We start from the raw sequence: 18527 nt of genomic DNA, 5'->3' as shown, positions 1-18527 counted from the left end.
TAAGAAAAATTAGAGGAATTTAACAGTGCAGAGCTTGTGTCTTCCTCCCGGCTCTAACGCCAGGCTGATCCTCTCCCTATGAGTGGCACCGCTGTGAACAGTCTGGTTCTGTCTGGCCGCACTGAAAATTCACTGACACACGCCCCTTGTCCCCGACACGCCCACGCTCACGTCATTAAATGACGTGTCCTTACGTTTCATTAAGATGTCAGGTTTACCTCCTTCCTCTTGACTGCTGCACAAAATCCTGGGATGCGGATAAACCATCCTGTATTTAACTGGTCCTCTGCTGACGAACGTGGCAGGCAGTTTCACGATTTCCAACAATGATGTAATAAGGGTTTACATATGCTACGCAGTTCATTATGCGTCATGCACATATGAATGCATTAGGAAGGCACACGCATGTAGGAAAGGCTGCTGTCAGGTAGAGTCCCCGAGGTGGAATGACCGGCCACAGGGTGAGCACGCTTAAAGGAGGGTCAGCGTTGCTGAGTGCCCTCCTCGCCGTCCCCCAGCCTGTACCCTCACAGACGTGTGTGTGCACACCCTGCCTCACGGCCTCTCCACGCCTGGCCTTTTGTTTAGAAGGCTTGATCCCACTGATGTTTTCAGTGCCTTGCACGATGCCGAAAATTGCATCCATTTTTGGTCGAAAGAAACACTCTTGGGTTAGGTTACTGAGTAGTTCACAGCTTGATTCATTTTCATTTTTTTGGAACATAAATCTGTTCCTGTTTTTACTGTAACATTAAAAAAAAAAAGGCACAGTTGCATTTTTTTTTTTTTTTTGGTCTTGATTTGTATCTCTTTTGGATTTTCCCAGAGAAGATATCTTCTTGAAAAATAAAGTTGTGCAGCTTCCCAAAGAACACCCGATCCTTCTGTTCTTTGATCAATCAATCGATTTAGAATGAGGAACATCTGCGGGCGAGGACCCGTGAACAGCCCAGAAGACTTCCTGCATGTTTGTTTTGGTTGAGAGGAAGGAGCTAGATGTTTATTTGGTCGTTGAGTTTGATGTGTGTCCTCAGAGGCACCCAGCCAGTTAGACCAGTGACGATCAGGGCTCCCGGACTGGCTCCTCCAGGCGGCAATGTGAGCCTCGTGGTGTGGCTTTGGACATCTAACAGTTTCGGGGTCCTGCCCTCCGCTAGGTCCTTGTTTTCTGCAGCTTCCCTGCCCCTCCTGCTCTAAGCCCGACTCCGTGCCTTGTCGTCTTGTAGGACACTTTGCTCATGCGAGGGCCTCTGCTTGGTGGGCCTTTTCCTCTGATTGCTGCCTCTCAACAGTTTTGTCCGCCGGTCATGTCCAGCTGAGATGCCACAGTCCTCGCGAGGCCTTTCCGGTCCAAGATCGGTGACCCCAGGCAGCTCTCATCTTCTCTTCTGGGATTGCTGAGCTCTTTTCTGGCATCTGAGAGTTTGGCCTGGCTTGGTGGCCTCGGTCCCATCACGGAGTCCGAGTCCAGGCTGGACGCGCTGGAGGGCGTCTGCAGCTGGCTGCTGGTTGGCAGTGTCTCCTGACATCAACTCCAAGGTCTTAGGCGGCCGCAGCTGGGGGAAGTGCCGGGACTAAGAACTGAGAAAGGTTGTGACTCCCTCTTCTGATGAGGCCAGGTCATTTCTTTGAGTGTCATATTTGTGCGTACCCAGAGACATATTTAGAGACATGGTTAGCATACTAAGGTACCAGGAAGAAGGTGCCATTTAATTTAGGATTTGGGGACTGATCACTTTTTTCCTGACACTGGCTTTCCTGGAATTCGGGTTCCTTTTAGATTTTATGTACCGCAGGATTTGGCTAATGGAAAAGGCAGCCTTGCACATGGCCACTTGCCTGGAAATAACAGAAAATGAGGGCAATTTAATTTATTTTTTGCCGAATGTAATTACTTGTTTGAATATGGTCAGCCCGTGACAGATTATCTGTCAGGCTGATTATTACCTTGTTTGTAGAGAAAGTATAAAGCTTGCTTGGTTATTGATTTTAAAAAGCTTACATGGTTATCGATTAAAGAGAACTATAGCAGGTAAAAATGGAAGATATATGAGACTCTTTCATACTCAGATATATCCAATAAATAGAGGGAAAGTAAAGAAAGACGTTTCCTAAAACATCTAGATCATCGAACCAGTGGGTCGTTTGGGGGCTCAAGTTGGACAATATTACCCTGATTTTCTGCCTTACTTGAGATGTACCTTGACGTCCATGTAACCGGAAGCTGGCGTGTCCGAGGCTTGGCGAATGTGCAGTGTGGCTCCATGGATGGATGTGCTTCCCTGCGGACTTAGCAGTGATCATTAGCAGGCTCGTTAGGGTTCTTTCCTTCTCCCGCCCACAGCACTCGCTCCTTCCCTCACCCAGGTCCTCGCAGGTGGCTACGGTCATTACTCTCAGGAGGGAGGACCGTGTGGTGCGTAGGGCAGAGTGAGGGCGCCTGGATCCCAGGGGCGACGGCTGTTGGCTCTCCACGGACACTCAGGCCTTGTTCTCCACTCCGAGCCGTGGGTTCCTTGTCTCTCAGATGAGGACGTTAGGCTCATTCCGTCCGTCACGGCTAGCCCCAAGGGCTCTGCTGCGGGGTCGTGTGGCTGTAGTCGCAAGTGCGTGTGTGTGGATAGCTGCGTGTTGCCTTTCCCAGCCGAGCCTGGGTCAGAACCCCGAGGACTCAGACCTGCTGAGCAGCGGGAGCTGTTCCAGGTGCTGAGCGCGTCTCGCTCCAGGGTGCCCATGATCACGCAGGGGCTGGCGGCAGCGCCCGCCCCGTAGCAAGGCCCTGGCGGGGAGGGCAATGAGCACTGTGGATTTCATAGTGAAGGAGAAATTAATTCTGATCCGAGGGGCGAGGACTCAGAGATGTTTCAGTGAGAAGGTGCACCTGAGCCGAGCCTTAACCAGTGAGTAGGGCTTCGAAAGAGAATTCTAAGCTCATCACAGGTGGAAGCGGGGGTGAGGGGCGCTGAGACCTGAGTGAGCGCCAGCTGGGGTCACGGGAAGGGAGGCTCCGGGCAGGTGAACCGGGACGTCAGCTGGCAGAGCCTTCACGCCGGGCTGAGGACAAGCCTGAGTCCAGCACACACTTGAGGTGCAGGTGAGGACGCTTCCTAGGACTGCGGCTGGGGCTACAGGGGTCCCTGGTCTCTGCAGCAGTGGCTCTCAACTGGGAGCGAGTTTGCCCCCCATGGGACACATAGCAACGTCTGGGGACATTTTTGATCGTCATGGCTGGGGCGTGCGTGCTATTGGCACCTCGTGAGTGGAGGCCAGGGATGCTGCTAAATATCCTCTAGCAGGGGTCCCCAGTCCCCAGACTGTGGACCAGTACCGTCGGTGGCCTGTTAGGATCCAGGCCACACAGCAGGAGGTGAGCGGTGGGCGAGTGAGCGAAGCTTCATCTGTGTCTGCAGCCGCTCCCCAGTGCCAGCATCACCACCTCAGCTCCACCTCAGACCATCAGGTGTTAGATTCTCATAGGAGCACTGGTCCCTGGTGCCACAAAGGTTGGGGACCACTGTCCTATAGCGTGGTAGTGACATCCCTCCCCACCCCTCAGCAGTTACATATCCAGCTTTCCAAATGTCAGTAGTTGAGAAACTCCAACCTAGAAGCTTATTTTGGAAAATACTCCTAAAGGTAGTCTTTTCAAGCTGTTTTAGTGTCTCTCTGGGCTGAGTGTTTTGAGGGAGACGTAGAGACGGGGCAGGGAAAGCGTCTGTCCCAGGCCTGGCCGTGGAAGGCTCTTCCTTCGAGCTGTTCTCCCAGAGCCCTGCTGCCGCTGCTGACACGTGGGAGGGCTCAGTGCCATCCTCGTGGGTGCTGCGCCTCCGTCTGCCGGCGTCTGTCCAGGCCGGGCGCACCCGTCCCGCCCCGGGACCCCTCGTGTCCACCTCTGCTCTGTCACATATTCCGTTCCCTTCGTCATCACTGATTGCCCTTGGGCACTCTCCGTCCTCCGTAGGACCATCTGTGCTGACCCCACGTGCACCCCCGGCCCAGCCTGGGGCCTGGGGTGGGGGCAGCTGGCGGGTGTCCATCGGTGGAAGGAGTGTGGCCTGCACATGGCCGCCCTTCTGAGCAGGGGGCACCGTGGGGGGGTCAGCTTTGGGGACGTGGCGCAACCTGAGCACTTGATGGGAGCACTTGGCATTTCCGGCAGCTTTCATGGGGGCGAAAACTCTGGAAAGGGAACCCCTGCGGCCACCAGCAGGCATATCCCCGCGCAGGACGTCCTGGAGCGGATTTTCCAGCTGCGTTCAGTGATGGCCTCAGAAGCAGAACAGTCGCGTGGCGAGAACAACGTGTGGCATGATCAACCCGGGAAATGTATTAGAAAAGCAAGTTTTGAATAAAATTAGCATCTCAGACCCCTGCAGGTGACAGCTTTTAGGCTTGATGTGAAGAGCTATATACAGAAACAGCGATTTAAAAAAAAAAAAGATTGCAGTAATTAGACGGCTAAAATACAAAGATGTTTAATTAAAAAGACGGCTTGATTTTCAGATGCGTCCCTGTGTTCCAGACAAGCTGATATTTCTAGATTCTCTTTGTCTCAGAACTTTCTTCTTTCTTGTTTCGAAGACCATGTTATTAAGCCACTCGAGACCAGTCCTCCGGCCAGCGTGAGGATAGTCCTGGGGAGGCGAGGAGTCGGGTGGGAAGTGGGCAGTTGGTCCTCGCTCACCCAGCAGAGTTCCTGCGTGTCTCCTACCTGCCGCACAGTGCTGGGGCCCAGGGGTTACAGCCAGGACCGAGACACCAGCCCCACCCTTGGGGAGTGTGAGGGTCAGTGAGAGACACAGTCAAACAAGGGACCAGGTGTGGTATCAGTGATGAGTGCCACGAAGAAGCACAAATGCAGTCGGGATTCGTACCTGGAGTGGGGGTGCTTTTTATTGAATAGAAGGACATCGGGGAGAGGGCCCTCTGAGCAGACACCTAGGAGTAAGGGGGCCCTGGAGATCTGGGGGGACAGTTGTCCAGGTAGCATTTATGAGCATGCGAGTCAGGGAGTGGTAAGAACACCTGCCAGGGACCAGGTACCAGGGAGCATGGGCTGGTCCCTGTTCCTTGTGTTTAATAAGCAGGGACCAGGTCTTACTAGCCTATTAGGTAATGGCAAAGGATTTGGATTATATCTCAGAGAGAGGACAAGACTTTGCAGGGTTTTGCATGATCGGAATACATTTTAAGCTTTAAGTTTTTTTTTTCTGCGTGGAGGCTTGGTGAGGGGGCAGGGAGGCGGGTCAAGCTGTAGCAGGAATGGAGGTCACAGTTCCCACAAGGCCACCCCTGCTTCAGCCGCCAGCAGTAAGTAGCAGGTCTCCAGCTTGCCCACACTGCTGCTCAGCTTAGCTATAAATCAGGAGTTTCCACAGCCCCTCCTCAGGTTTGGAGATTTGCTATGACGGCTCACAGAATTTAGGCAAACACTTTCACCAGTTTGTTATAAAGGATGAACTGCTAGATGAGGAGTACCAGGGCGTGGTCCGGAAGGGCCCTGCCACCATGGAGTCGAGATGTGTCACCCTCTTGGCACCTGGATCCATCCCCCAACCGGAAGCTTTCCAAAACCCACCGTTCAGGGCTTTTACGGAGGCTTCATTGCTTAGGCGTGATGGATTACATCACTGGCCGCTGGTGATTGCACTGTCTCCAGCCCTCACTCCTTTCCAGAATTTGGGGGATGAGCTGAAAGTTCCAGTCCTCTGATTGCATGGTTGGTTCCTCTGGCGTCCAGCCCCCCTCCTTCACGAGTCACCTCAGTAACGTAAACCCAGGTATGGGTAAAAGGCACCTGTTATGAATAAGGAAAGATGTTCCTCTTATTCCTGTCACTCAGGAAACCCCAAGGGGTTTAGCAGCTCTGTGCCGGGAACCCGGATGAAGACCAAATATGTACTTAGCACATCACTGTGTCACAGATGTTTACCACTGCCTCAGTTTAGATGTGGCGTTTAAAGGCATGGAAGTGGGCGAGGTCCCCTGGGAGTGAGGGCGGTGAGAATAAATGAGGCCTAGGACCCCAAGGGCAGCTTCGCATTTAGAGGCTGGGACATGTAGAACCAAGGCGACTTGTCTGGGGAGAAACAGCTGGTAAGGAGGAGCAACCAGGAAAACCGGGTCCCGGAAGCCAAGGGACGAAGGGGCGCTGGGGGAGGCATGACCACCTGTGTCAGAGGCTACCGGGACGTCTGCTCACATGAGCATCAAGAAGCGATGCCTGGATTTGGCAAGGTGGCAGCACAGGTGACCTTGATGGAGGCGAGAGGCAGGAAACGGGGGGAGAGGGAGGGAGTCAGTGTGGATACATAGCTGTTGGAAAGAATTTTGGTGCAAAGGAGGACAGAGAAATGGGACTCGACCTGGAGAGAGCGTTTTTGGTGGTGGTTTCGGCTTGGCTGGTTTTTAGGCTGAGATGGGAGAGGTTAGAATATATTTGTGTGCCGACGAACTGTCCAGCGGACGGGAGGGATTTGGTGTTACATGTGTAAGGGGCATGGGCGCAGAGCTGGCCTGAGCCCTGCAAGTTGGCAGCTGGTGGCCCTTAGCTAGGAGCAGGGACGGGGGAGCGTGACCAGCACAGGTGCAGGCAGGTCAGCCAGGTTGATGGTAAAGCAGGGGCAGAATACCTACTGAATGATTTTCCCTGAGGATTAAACGAGGTGGGGCTTCGTAGGTGACAGCGAAGTGCCTTCGTAGCTGGAGTTTTCAGGGTGTGGCCTTTCACGGGCAAGGGAGCTTGCCCGATGCTGTTCTTCGCGAAGCAGAGCAGCTCAGGGTTTGAGGGGGCAGCGAGTTTTCGTTGCGTGCTGCCTCAAGCGTGAACGTTCTGTCTCTTTCAGAAACGGATACAAGTTTCTCTACTGCTCTGCGCGTGCCATCGGGATGGCGGACATGACGAGGGGTTACCTGCACTGGGTCAACGAGCGGGGCACGGTGCTGCCCCGGGGGCCGCTGCTGCTGAGCCCCAGCAGCCTCTTCTCCGCCTTGCACAGGTAGGGCACCCACCCGGCGCCCGCGCCCTCCCTCCTGGCCCGGAGGCTTTGCCAGATCTGCCTCTTACCGGCCCTCACAGCCCATCTCCCGCTGGGCAGCGGGCACCAGGAGCATCACCCTAAAATGCAGATCCAGCCCCGTTGGCGCCCCCTGCCGGCCCCTCACGCCCTCCAGATGGAGTCCGGGTTCGGCAGCTCGGTGTCACGTGCCCGTCCGTCCACACCCTGCCCGCCCTCCTCTCCCGTCCCATTCCTCCCCCGTTTCTAGAACTCACTTGTGCTGAACCGCCCCCACTTGGCGGGGTGAAGTTCTCCCTTTTGAGCCTTTGCACATGCTGTTCCCCCCCTGCGTCGCCCGGCTGAGTCTTAAAGACTCAACTTGCATTCCACCGAACTGGGGGCCCAGGCTGCGTTCGGTGGCCCTCTGCCAGCCACCTTCGGCAGCCTGGCTTTGGACTTCCATGACACGCGTCCTGTGTGGGAGTTCTGGTCACGCTGTTCACTCTATGGACCTCTCACGGACCACTGGCCAAACTCTGGCCTCCTGGGTGGGGAGAGGGAAACGCGGGCTTCTCCGCAGCTCGGGGCCGGGCAGTTCCCAGGACGTTCTCAAAGCCAACCCGCTGTGGTCAAAACAGGGCGCTGGTCCCGCCCAAGGCCGGTGGTGGGTATCTTAGGGTTGTGTCTCGGTTGTGTCTCGAACGTCCAGTGGAAAGCTTGGACTGATTTTGCCTCAGTTGCGGTCATACAAACAGTGGAGAAGTCCAGACGGGCCCAGGATACCCCGCTGACTCTCCTGAGTATTTCCTCAGCTCTGTAGCGACTTTTTCCATCACAGCTTTGTTTTGTGCAAGTGGTGATTTTTTTTCCTGTAGGGAGAGATCTTACTTGAAAATTACACATCTGGGGAGAAAATTCAGGTGAAATCTGTGGGTGCCATAGTGTATTTCAAGTCCTGAGAGCTGTCATATCTGTAGATCCCAACAGAAATCCACATACTTTAATGAAGTGATTAAGTGATCCAGATATGTTACTGAAACGTCTCTGAGTTGTGTTGACAGTTTGCAACCGGCTGCTGATTAGCATACGTTAAGTACCGAGGCTTTGCTAGGCAGAGTACAAAGTTGGTATTTGTACTATAACATCCTACCACTAATAATTTAAGATGATCCTTTTTAGATTTTCCTTAAATATCATTGTCCAAGATCTATTACTTTTTCCTCGAGAGGAATTACTTAAGAAAAGGAAGCTCAACCTCGCGGTCGGTGCTCCCAGCGGCCACGGCCCACAGCCTGTCCTGCCGAGCCCCGCGTTCTAGCCAGGGCCGTTCTCTGTGTTAGCCGTCCTGCAGATGTCGTAGCGTCGGTGGCTGAGTCTGCCATGAGCACGGATGACCTCCCCTAGCAAGACGCTTTAATTGGGTCAGTTCTGAATATGCGGCCTGAGCTTAAACTGAAAGGAAAGAAAAAATGTCATGGGTGGGTGTGCGTGGAGCACGGCCAGCGAAGGTAAGCGCCAGCGTGAGCTGCAGCCAGGGTCCTGAGGTGGGGACCTGGAGCCCCACGGCTGACGCTGCTTGGGACTCTACCGGTGCGACGAGCAGGGGCAGCCCCTTCCTGGGCCTGTTCCCTTAACTGCCAAGTGACAGGGTCAGATTAGAGATCTCCGGGGTGCCTTTCGGGTCTAAGATGCTAAAATTCTAGGAAATGTGTTGGAAAGAAGTCGAGAGAATCTGTTTCACACACCTAATCTTTGGTTCATGAGCTTCTCCTATTAAGATAGAAATTGGTGTTGAGTCCTGAGATTCTCTTTCGTTACCTGCCCTGTTTTGTTGTGGCAAAGCTGTTCAGGTCATTTTCACATAAACCTTCTCTTAGTGTAAAGCACATTCCTAACGTGTATGGCTCCAGTCTCATGGGATGGAGGCTGTCACTGATGAGCTGAGCTGATAGACAGGCAGTGTTGCACTGATTAGCCTTTGCTAGTTCCCATGACTGGGTCACTGGGAGGATTTGAACTTCTGGAATTAGTTAAGCTAGCTTCGATGTATTGTGTGTGTGTGTGTGTGTGTGTAGCGGGAGGGGGAAGGAGGGAGAGAGAGAAGCAGGAAGTTGAATTTAGACAATTTTCCCCCAGTGCCTTGAAGTTTGAGACTTAAAAATCATATGATCATTGCTAGGAGAGTAGATTTTAAAAGTCCTCATCGTAAGAAAAAGGAATTGTGACTGTGTGTGGTGAACGATGTTAACTAGACTAAGTGTGGGGATTGCTGTGCAATGTATAGGAAATTATTCTGGTGGGCACCTAAAATTAATAGTGTTGTATGTCAATTATGTCTAAAAAAAAATCATACAGTCACTCACACGTTCATCTGTGAGCCCTGAGATGTAAAATACAAGGTTCTGAGTGTGAGAGAGAGCCCTGGCGTCCACACAAGTCAGCTCCGAGGCAGGACCAGCCCTCGGGTCTTTTGACACTCAGTTCAGTGCTCCATCTCATCATCATCACCCCATCATCATCATCACCCCATCATCATCGTCTAAATTACATTTCAAATGAGTACAGAGAATATTTCTAAAATATATGCAGGGTATGAAGGATAACCAAACAGTGGACACCAGCGTTCCCATAAGCAAAAGGGCGTCATCACATCTGAAGTCCCAGTTGCTCTCGTCCCTGCCCCCTCGGCAGTCACGGTTACCATTGTCCTAATAGTTTTTTATCACACGTATCCGTAATCCTAAACAGTACGTTCAATTGTGCACACTCGTGCACTTTATATAAACGCATCACATGCTCTCCCGGAATTTGCTTTTTGTCCACTCAGCGTTACATCCCCAGGATTGCTGAGTGTCACCGCAGCCCACTCGTTTTTACTTCTGCGTGGTGTCCTGACAGATGACTCTACGGTCCTGTTGCTGGGGACGTGAGTCGTTTCCAGTTTTTTGCTGTTAAAAGCGGTGCTTCCGTGCGTGTCCTCTGGGGACACCTGTGCAGCAGTCGCTCCAGGGCACACGCTCAGGAGCGAGCTTGCTGGGCCGTCGAGTGTGCACACCTGCAGCTGAATCAGGCCGTTCCAAGCTGTCTTCCAGGGTAGTCGGACCGGTCCATGCGCCCGCAGCGGCGTGTGCGCGTGTTCCGTTCCCTGTCAGCACGGGTCAGCACGTCGTCAGCTGTCTGCATTGTCGCTAGTCTGGCGGGCACGAAGCGTCTCTCTTCGTATGTCCGTTGGCTGTCTGGGCTTTGTTTTCTGTGAAGTGCCTGCCGAAGTATTTCCTCCATTTTCTCATGTGTAAGCGTGTGCGATGGATCCTGTACACGCAGCTCTTGTGACAAGTGCCGCAAGTATCTTTCTCCAGTTCGTGGCTTTCGATGAACATATATATTTTCTGTTTCATGTCGTTGAATGTGTCATTTCTACTGTAGCTCGTACCTTTTTTGGTGTATTAGAAAAGCCTTCCCCGACCTGTGGGCATAAAGATAGTCTCCTATGTGTTATCTAAATGTGTTGTCCTTTCATTGAGGCCTGTAACCCACCTGGAACTGATTTTTGTGTATAGAGTCAGCGGCGGTCCATTTTCTTTCTCTTTTTCTCTTTATAGGGGTGTTCAGTTGTTGCAGCGCCATTTACTGGGGAGACTGCCCTTTCCTCTGCTTTGACTTGTCGCTGTGGTCATACCTCAAGTGTCTGCGAATATGTTTCCGCTTCTGGCCTTTGCTTTTTTCTGTAGCCATTAGAATTGAGTCCCATGAAATCATACAGACAAAACCCTGTCAAGCGTCTAATTGAAATTACAATGTATCTATAGATCCATTTGGGGAGAGTTAATATTTCCTTATGACATAGAGTCTTCCAATTCAGTTAAACAATGTGTTTCTTCCTTTGTTTAGGTCTTCCCCACCATGTTTCTGGGAAGTTTTCAGATCATTTAGAATTTTCGCACGGACATTCACGAATGAGATTTGCCGATATGTTTCTCCTTTCGGTTTCGATTTTGAGGTTACGTAGACTCAGGAAACGAGTTGGGAGATGCTCTCTCTCTCTGCTCTGGAGTTCTGTGCTCCTTGGGACTGGTGCAGGCCTTTGGTGAAATCACTCGTCCTCGGTGTTTTCTACGTGCAGAGATTTGAAGCATGGATCCCCCTTCTGTTGAGCTTTTCTGGAACAGCCGAGTTGACTTACATGTTTTTAACCCCCAGAGATGAGCGTGTTCTCAGTGTCACCCCACCTTTGACAGTTAAAAACAGTTTGATACTAATGAAGCTTAACCTCTCATGCCGATCCATTATTTGTTTGTTTGTTTTAACAGAGAAGTGATTGAAAAGAAGCCAGAAAAGTTTAAAGTCCAGTGTTTGACAGACATCAAAAACCTGTTTTTTCCAAACACAGAACCCTTCTATGCTGCTTTTGGAAACCGACAGGCTGTAAGTAGTAGGGGGTGCACGTCACAGCTCTGGGAATTCCCGTTTTGCCGACAGCAGTCATCCCAAAGGCTGGCCTGGGCTGTATGTGGGCTGGACTCTTAATCCTGCTAGAAGGAGCTGGTAAAGAGCCATTTGCCTGCACGTAAAGGCCAGGAGCTTGCAGATTATTTCATGGCCTGTTTACGCTGAAGGTTGGCTAGTGAGCTTTAGTTTGAAGCATGAACTGTGGGCCTAGAAACATCGAACTCCGAATAACTTGCTAAGTCAGTAAAACAAGAACACTGAAAGGGGGTAGACCTTCCCTCCCAGAACGGAGCCACAAAGCCGGTTCTTAGCACAGTGGTGAATTCAGCACCGCAGGTTTCAAGGGTACAGCTGGACCCCCTCATCCGTGGTTTCAGTTACTCGTGGTCAACCATAGTCTGAAAAGATTAAATGGAAGATTCCAGAAGTAAACAATGCATCGGTTTTTAACTCGTGCATCATTCTGAGTAGGGCCACGAAGTCTCAGGAGGTTGCACTCTGCCCAACTCAGGGCGAATCGTCCCTTTGTCCAGCGAATCCACACGGCAGACGCTCCCCGCCTGTCGGTTTGGTCACCGAGTAGCTGTCTCTGAGAGATTAGCGGGCCTGGTATTGCAGTGCTTGAGTCCAAGTCACCCTCATTTGACTTACTAATGCCATGTTCACATAACTTTTATTACAGTATATTGTAATAGTTGTCCTATTTTACTATTTATCGCTTATTGTTGTTAATCTCCTGCTGTGTCCAATTTATAAATTAAATTTTATGTATAGGAAAAAAAGATAGGAAATGTAGGATTCAGTACTATCTGCAATTTCAGGTACTCACAAGGGTCTTGGAACACGTCCCCCATGGCTAAGGGGGGACTTCTGTATTGTTTCATATGGCGAAAGAAACGCCCTGAGATTTTGCATGTACCGCCCCAATGTGCTAACTTTCCAGTGAGAAAACTCTCCTACTTTTGAAACTCATGCCCAAGCAAACGGGGCGGATGAGAACCTTAAGGGATGCTGGGATTGCAGGGGGCAAGGTGGGTGGTCCACTCTCTCACTCAGCTCCTGCGCAGATGGGAAAACTGACCTGATCGTTCCACACCCAGAGAGAGTCTTTCTACACCGGTCGGAAGGACAGTTCTGGTCAACGAAGGTGTCGTAGTAATTGCATCAAATCCCAGAGGTCGTGTGTCTGTATTTACGTTCAACTCTGTTTTCCTTTCACTTTTCAAACACAGGACGTGTACTCGTACAAGCAAGTAGGAGTGTCTTTGAACAGAATATTCACTGTCAATCCCAAAGGAGAACTCGTGCAGGAGCATGCCAAGACCAACATCTCCTCGTGAGTGTCCCCGCATGCGCTGGCGTCACCGGGGCGTCACCCCCGCTGGTAGTGTCACGGTCCTGGAATGGTCTTTTACCGTTTACGGCGCACCGTTTGGCCCTTTGTTGCCTATATTTTAATCTTGAATTCCTATGAGGAAAATATATTTTAACTCCTTGTATTTTGTCCCAAACCGAATTTTAAATCAGATCCCCTCTGGGTCGAATTTTTAAATTAGTGGTTATATTCTGCTACAGAGTGGAAGTACATGAATTTGAAAACTGGTGGTTTCGATGTGCCAAGTGAGGCTTGAAAGCCTAGAATGCAAATTAAAAATGTGACCAAACTGAAATATCACGTGACACTGTATTTAAAGATGAGGAACAGTACGTCTCTTTACATTCTGGCCCATCACGGCCTCTCCGGAAACGCTGCTGAGCAATGTAAGAATCCCGCCCGGGCTCCCGGAGGCAGTGAGTTTGTAACGAGGCGTCCCGCTGGGCTGTAGACTCTCTCTTGACTTGGGTGCTGTCTCCTTTGGGCTCCTAATGTCTTAGAACGGAGAACGTTTCCTCATCCCACGTGTTGGGAGCTTTGCCAGCTGGGCGACACCAGGCAGGCAGGTGCCATTCTGCCTTGTCCATTTCGGAGGCCGCCCCTCTCCTGGCTCGGTCTGTGCAGACCTGGATGACCACCTCTGGCCCCGGCAACCCCAGGGGAGGAGCTGGCCAGGGTGAGGATGGGTCTTCTCCAGGCGCATCCTGTATTTCAGGTGGACCAGAGATGTGGGTCCCAGAGCAGATGTTCACTTCCAGGACACTCCTGACACGAGCTGGGGTCTGACCAGCTTGCACAGGCCAGTGCCGGAAGGGCAGCAGGAACTGATTCTGCTGTCCACCCTCCCCTAGCGGTTTCTTCCCTGTCCCGGGTTCTGAGCGGCCACCCCTGACGACGCCACAGCTCCCTCTTCCCCAGCCCAGGACAGGCTCTCCTCAGTCTGGAGAAGATCTAGTGGACTTTTATTTAGGGTCAAAAAGAAGTCTCAACCAACAGGACACTGCCCAGAAAGGACAAAGGTTTCCACCAGGCAGTAGCCATGTGGCGGGTCCTATCGTAAGGGGTCTGGAAGGGGATTCCAGCATCTTCGCAGGTTTGCCCAGGAGGCCTCTGGGGTTATCCCACTGGCCGAGAATCTAGGTTAAAATGCACGTCCTGCTCGAGTCTCGGCCTGGGGTGGAGCTCGGCGTGGGAGGAAGCTTTGTGCATTGCCAGACAGAGTTGTGGTCTCGCACCTTGGCCGGGGACTGCGGCCGTTCTCACGAGGGACTGGCTCTCCGCTCTCCTTCCCCACAATGGCACACCTGGCGGGAAGCTGGGTGCAACCCTGTCCCAGGCACGTGGGTGGGACGCTGTCTCTGAGAAGTCGTCTGAACCGTCTTCAGAGGCTTGGGGGCCCCTGTCGGGTTGGGCTTGTGTGGGGGACAGTGGTTCTGAGCGAGGCCCCCGGCTGGAGCTGGAGCACAGCCTTCTGCTGCAAGGGTTTGGAGTTGGTGCCACCACACCCTGGTGGTGAGTGGTAAACTGCGGCCTGTAGGGACAGCCACCTCCCTTAGCCACGAAACTCAAACAAGTAGGTCTTAAAGCCAGGTTTTCCCAACATTTGTCTTAGTTCTCAGGAAAGACATAATTTTTGCTCGTTAAGAGAGATGTTTTCCGTTTTGTGCAAGCATGACGTTCCTCAGAAGCCCTTTGGAGGTTCTTTATTAAACACACACGCGCATCCTTATTTAATCATTTTGTGCCTCGGAACGACTAATTCCTGGAGTTTGGATTTTCAGGAAGCCCCTTTCGGCTCTTAGCGAATTGGAACTGGAGAGGGACCCAGCAACTGTGAGGGAGGACCCCCGGGGACAGGAGGAGGGGCCTGGGCCTGTCACATTTCTGGTTGGAGACATCCCGAGGTCTGAACATGCATATTCATACAGCGGGTCTGTGTTTGTAGTGTGGGCCACAGACACTAATATGCAATGACCTCTTGGGAGGAGGATACAGGAAATAGAGCCAGGGAGTGGCTGGGAGCGTTGAGAAGCCCTGAACTGGTTCGACCCCACTCTCTAGAAGAATGAAGGGCCTGAGGCCCAGAGAGGACGAGACACTTGCCCCAGGTCCCAAAGCAGCAAGATGCGGGGAGACCCCAGGTCTCTCGACCGCCATGCCAGTGAGGGCTTTATACTTCCCATGGCTAATAATTCGCCGGGGATAATGATTTCCTGATGTTAATAATTTATCGTCGAGTAAGTTTATTGAACATCCAGTATGCATTATTTCACTGTTGCATACATTATTTAATTCTCCCATGAATGCTGTAGCAGTGTTCATTTCCTTCCTTTACAGCCGAGATTGTGGCTTAGAGAGACGAAGCCCTGTGTCCAGGATCACACGGCTCGTACATGGCAGAGGGTCCAGTGCGGGTCCCCTCAGCCTCAGGGCCCAGGGTCTTCTCCTCACACAGTGAAGCAGTCTCAGTCTGAGGCTCTGGGATCTGCTGCCCACCCGTGCACTCTGGCGGGTGGCTGTCCCCCTGCCATGCCGACTTCTTCCTGTCCTCTTTCGCTTCGCTCTGCCCTCCTCGGCCCTTCGTGCGAAGTCAGTTCCCGCTTGCCTCGCCCTCTCTGACTTCTGCCGGCCGCACCGTGTGATTTCCTATTAGTTAGCGAGGGCTTATTCTAGGACCCCCTCCGTGTGTTGACCCCCAGGTGCGTGCCTTTCGGGGGCGCGGGTTCCTCCTGACTCCCCAGGCACAGCGCAGGGGGCGGGGCGTCGTCAGAGGCCATGACGTTGTCCGTCTCCTTCCAGGTACGTGAGACTCTGCGAAGTGGTGGACCACGTCTTCCCGTTGCTGAAGCGAAGCCACTCCTCGGACTTCCCCTGCTCAGACACTTTCAGCAACTTCACCTTCTGGAGGGAGCCGCTGCCACCTTTCGAAAACCAGGATGTTCACTCTGCGTCGGCGTGACGTGCTCCCAGCAACCTGCTGACCCCGACGTGTGCAGACCGGCCCCCCGCGAGGGGGCAGGCCCGGGGAGCCGGCGGCGGCGCCCAGGACCCTGGCGCGTGGTCACTTGCTTGAGAGCAGTGAGAGCTGACGCGCGTCCGCCCCTTCCCCGCTGCCCCGGCCTTGACCTCCGCGAGTGGAACACGAAGGGCTGCTTTGCAGGCGGGCAGTCGGCTGCTTTCATGCTGCGCGAGGCGCCCGCGGTCGTGGCGGGAGCCAGCGGCGATGCCGGCCAGGCAGCGTGGGCCGAGCGGGGGTGGTACCAGTGGCCGGAACGCCAGGTGCGCGTGACTTCCGGCAGAGCGGGGGACGGGCTTCCGTGACCTCTCTGCGCGTGCGTGGGGGGCCGAGGGGGCGGGGCGCGCGGCGTCACGTGACCCGCATCAGGTCCCCGCGGGGCCTCCAGCCCTCACTGCTCTGGGCCTTGTCCTCGCTGGAGGTTCCTTTGCAGTATTTGCCGACGGGTCTAATTTTTAGGTGATAAGTTCTTGAATTCCTTTGGTTAAAGATAACCTATGTAATCGGCACCTCTGCCCCCTTTTTTTTGTGGCTCGAGGCTGGAGTACTTATGCCTTAATGCATCTGTGGCAGACATTTTATTTAGAATGTGCTTTGTCTGGCTCTCTGTAACTTTGCAATGCCTTAAGTTCAGATTACAGTAAATATTACTACAGAGGCAGTATTTGGATCAGTTCAACGCTGCGCCCCAGCCTTTTATCCAGAAAGGTAAGGCCGAGAAGGTGGCCTTGAACAGAGCTGACGCCAAATGATAATGTCGATTTTAATTGGAAGCTCGCAAAAGAAGAAACAGGTTAGTTTTTAAGAAAACAGTTTCAAGAAGTTAAATTATATTCTGTGTAGATATTATTATTTATTACTTTGGGTTACCATTATAAGCATATTAGCCATATTTTTTTTATTCGGTCACTGATATATTAAAAAGGTATACATTAGACTATCCAAAGAGCCTTATTATATATATCTCTCTCTCACAACACTGGCCTGCTTTTGAGATTTGTGAGTAACACTTTATTTTCTTTAGCTTTTTCTACTCAAGGGCAGGTGGATAAGTGATAATTTGAGTGACATGCTTTAAGCCGCTAGGTGATGATTCTCTTAGTTGTTTATCAGGCTAGCTTGTGGAGAGAACAATTTGAAAAGTGAAAGAATTATTTTGGTAAAAGATTTTGCTTTACTTTTTGAAGTATTATTTTTCTAAAGAGCATTTTACTTCAGTGATTGAAATGCTTTTCTATTTCAATTGCATTGTTAGCGTGATAGGAGGCAAAAAAAAAAAGGAAATGTTGACTGCAATTTTACTCTTTCTGTGAAAGAATTTGCAGAGGTGTTGCCTCGGTGCTGTCGGCGGTCTCTGTTAGCGGTGGGGGTCTTTTCTGAACCACCCAGAGAAAGACAAACATTCGTGTGTCGTCCATCGCACTTTGGCACATGAGCACAGACACACATGGGCAGATGCCCTTTTGGAGGCATGAAAAATAATTCAGAATAGTCTCGTCTCCACTACTCTGGGCCTCATGAGTTCTTTCTATCACGACGGTGTCTTAGGGTGGATTTTGTGAACTAAGTATAAGTTTGCAGAGGCTGACAGAGTCCCCTCCTTGCCGGGAGGAAATCGGCTGTGATGGGGTAGTGTATCCGTAGTGCCATTTGGCCTTCGTCAGGACAAGCAGCTGTCATCCACGGTCCGTGCGGGTGTGAGCATGCATCGTCAACCTCCGCACCGCGGCGCTCTGAGCCAGACACGCCTTCCAGAAAGTCCGACTCAGATCTGTGCCAGGTTCCGAGTATGGCCCCCGGAGAGGCTGTAATTGTCACCCCTGCCTTTGACTTTGCAAAGCGAGGTTCGTACGTGGGCGGCACTCACACATATCTGAGCTGGTTTATCTGTATTTACACATCTGTGACCCAGTAACCCCACGGTCACGTGCCAGAGTGCTGCCTGTGGACCCTGCATTTCAAAGTTGTTCTACAGAAATGAATCACTATAGTGACAGGTCACCAAGCGTTCACTGTAGATGACGAAGAGAAATATACGTACCTGGTACCTGGAGGAATGATCACACCTTCAGAGAGAAATCTCTTTATAGTTTTAGGTTTGGATCACTACTTTAAATAAGTTTATTTACCACACTTGATCTGTATGTGTGTTGGCTGGTGCCATGAAGAAAATCACTGTAATACTTCACTGCGTTGTGTTGGATGCAAAGCTACAAAATACTGTAATAAATAAGAACGATGAAAGCCTGAAAATCAGATGTGTGAATTTTAAATGGTTTTTGATAGGAGGTTAAGTTGCTGATTTTCTGGTGTGTGATAATCAAGCGTATTTTATTCTCAAAAAAAAAAAAAAAAGCTAAGGCTATGAACTGTTCAATATTTGGAATAAAAGAGCCAGTCTTATGCTTTTGGTAAAATACCGACCCTCTGTATGCATTTGGTAGGGGGAGGGGAGGAGCCCGGGGCACGTCCTACCCGATGGTCTGGCTCAGAGCGGCCCTGGACCAAAGTCAGCGTTTCCCATGCGGCTATTACACAGGCAGGTTCTGTGCAGTGGCCTTTTATGTGGTAGCCAATCCGATGGGGCCATGAGACAAGACACAGGAGATGCTCAGGGAAACCGAGTTTGTTATACTCACAGCTCACCACACGGGCCACGAGGGGAAGCAACGGGGTGGTCAGGAGGCCA

At 51.8% G+C, this 18527-nt stretch overlaps 1 protein-coding gene across 3 annotated transcripts in view; it reads left to right on the top strand.

Moving 5' to 3' along the window:
- The window catches only part of LPIN1 (lipin 1), a 93691-nt gene extending 75498 nt beyond the window's left edge, over positions 1-18193 (top strand). For all 3 annotated transcript variants that reach the window (XM_039887824.1, XM_039887825.1, XM_039887826.1), the window contains 4 exons: positions 6846-6998; positions 11309-11423; positions 12680-12783; positions 15622-18193. In XM_039887824.1, coding sequence (XP_039743758.1) covers positions 6846-6998; positions 11309-11423; positions 12680-12783; positions 15622-15781 — 532 coding nt within the window. In that variant the 3' untranslated portion in view covers positions 15782-18193. The remainder of the gene's footprint in view (positions 1-6845; positions 6999-11308; positions 11424-12679; positions 12784-15621) is intronic.
- The last annotated feature ends 334 nt before the right edge of the window (positions 18194-18527 follow it).

Source organism: Pteropus medius, unplaced genomic scaffold, assembly GCF_902729225.1.
Source record: "Pteropus medius unplaced genomic scaffold, Ma_sr-lr_union100, whole genome shotgun sequence".
NCBI lineage: Eukaryota > Metazoa > Chordata > Mammalia > Chiroptera > Pteropodidae > Pteropus > Pteropus medius.
Note: the sequence above shows the minus strand (reverse complement) of the source record. Positions and strands in the feature narration are given on the sequence as shown.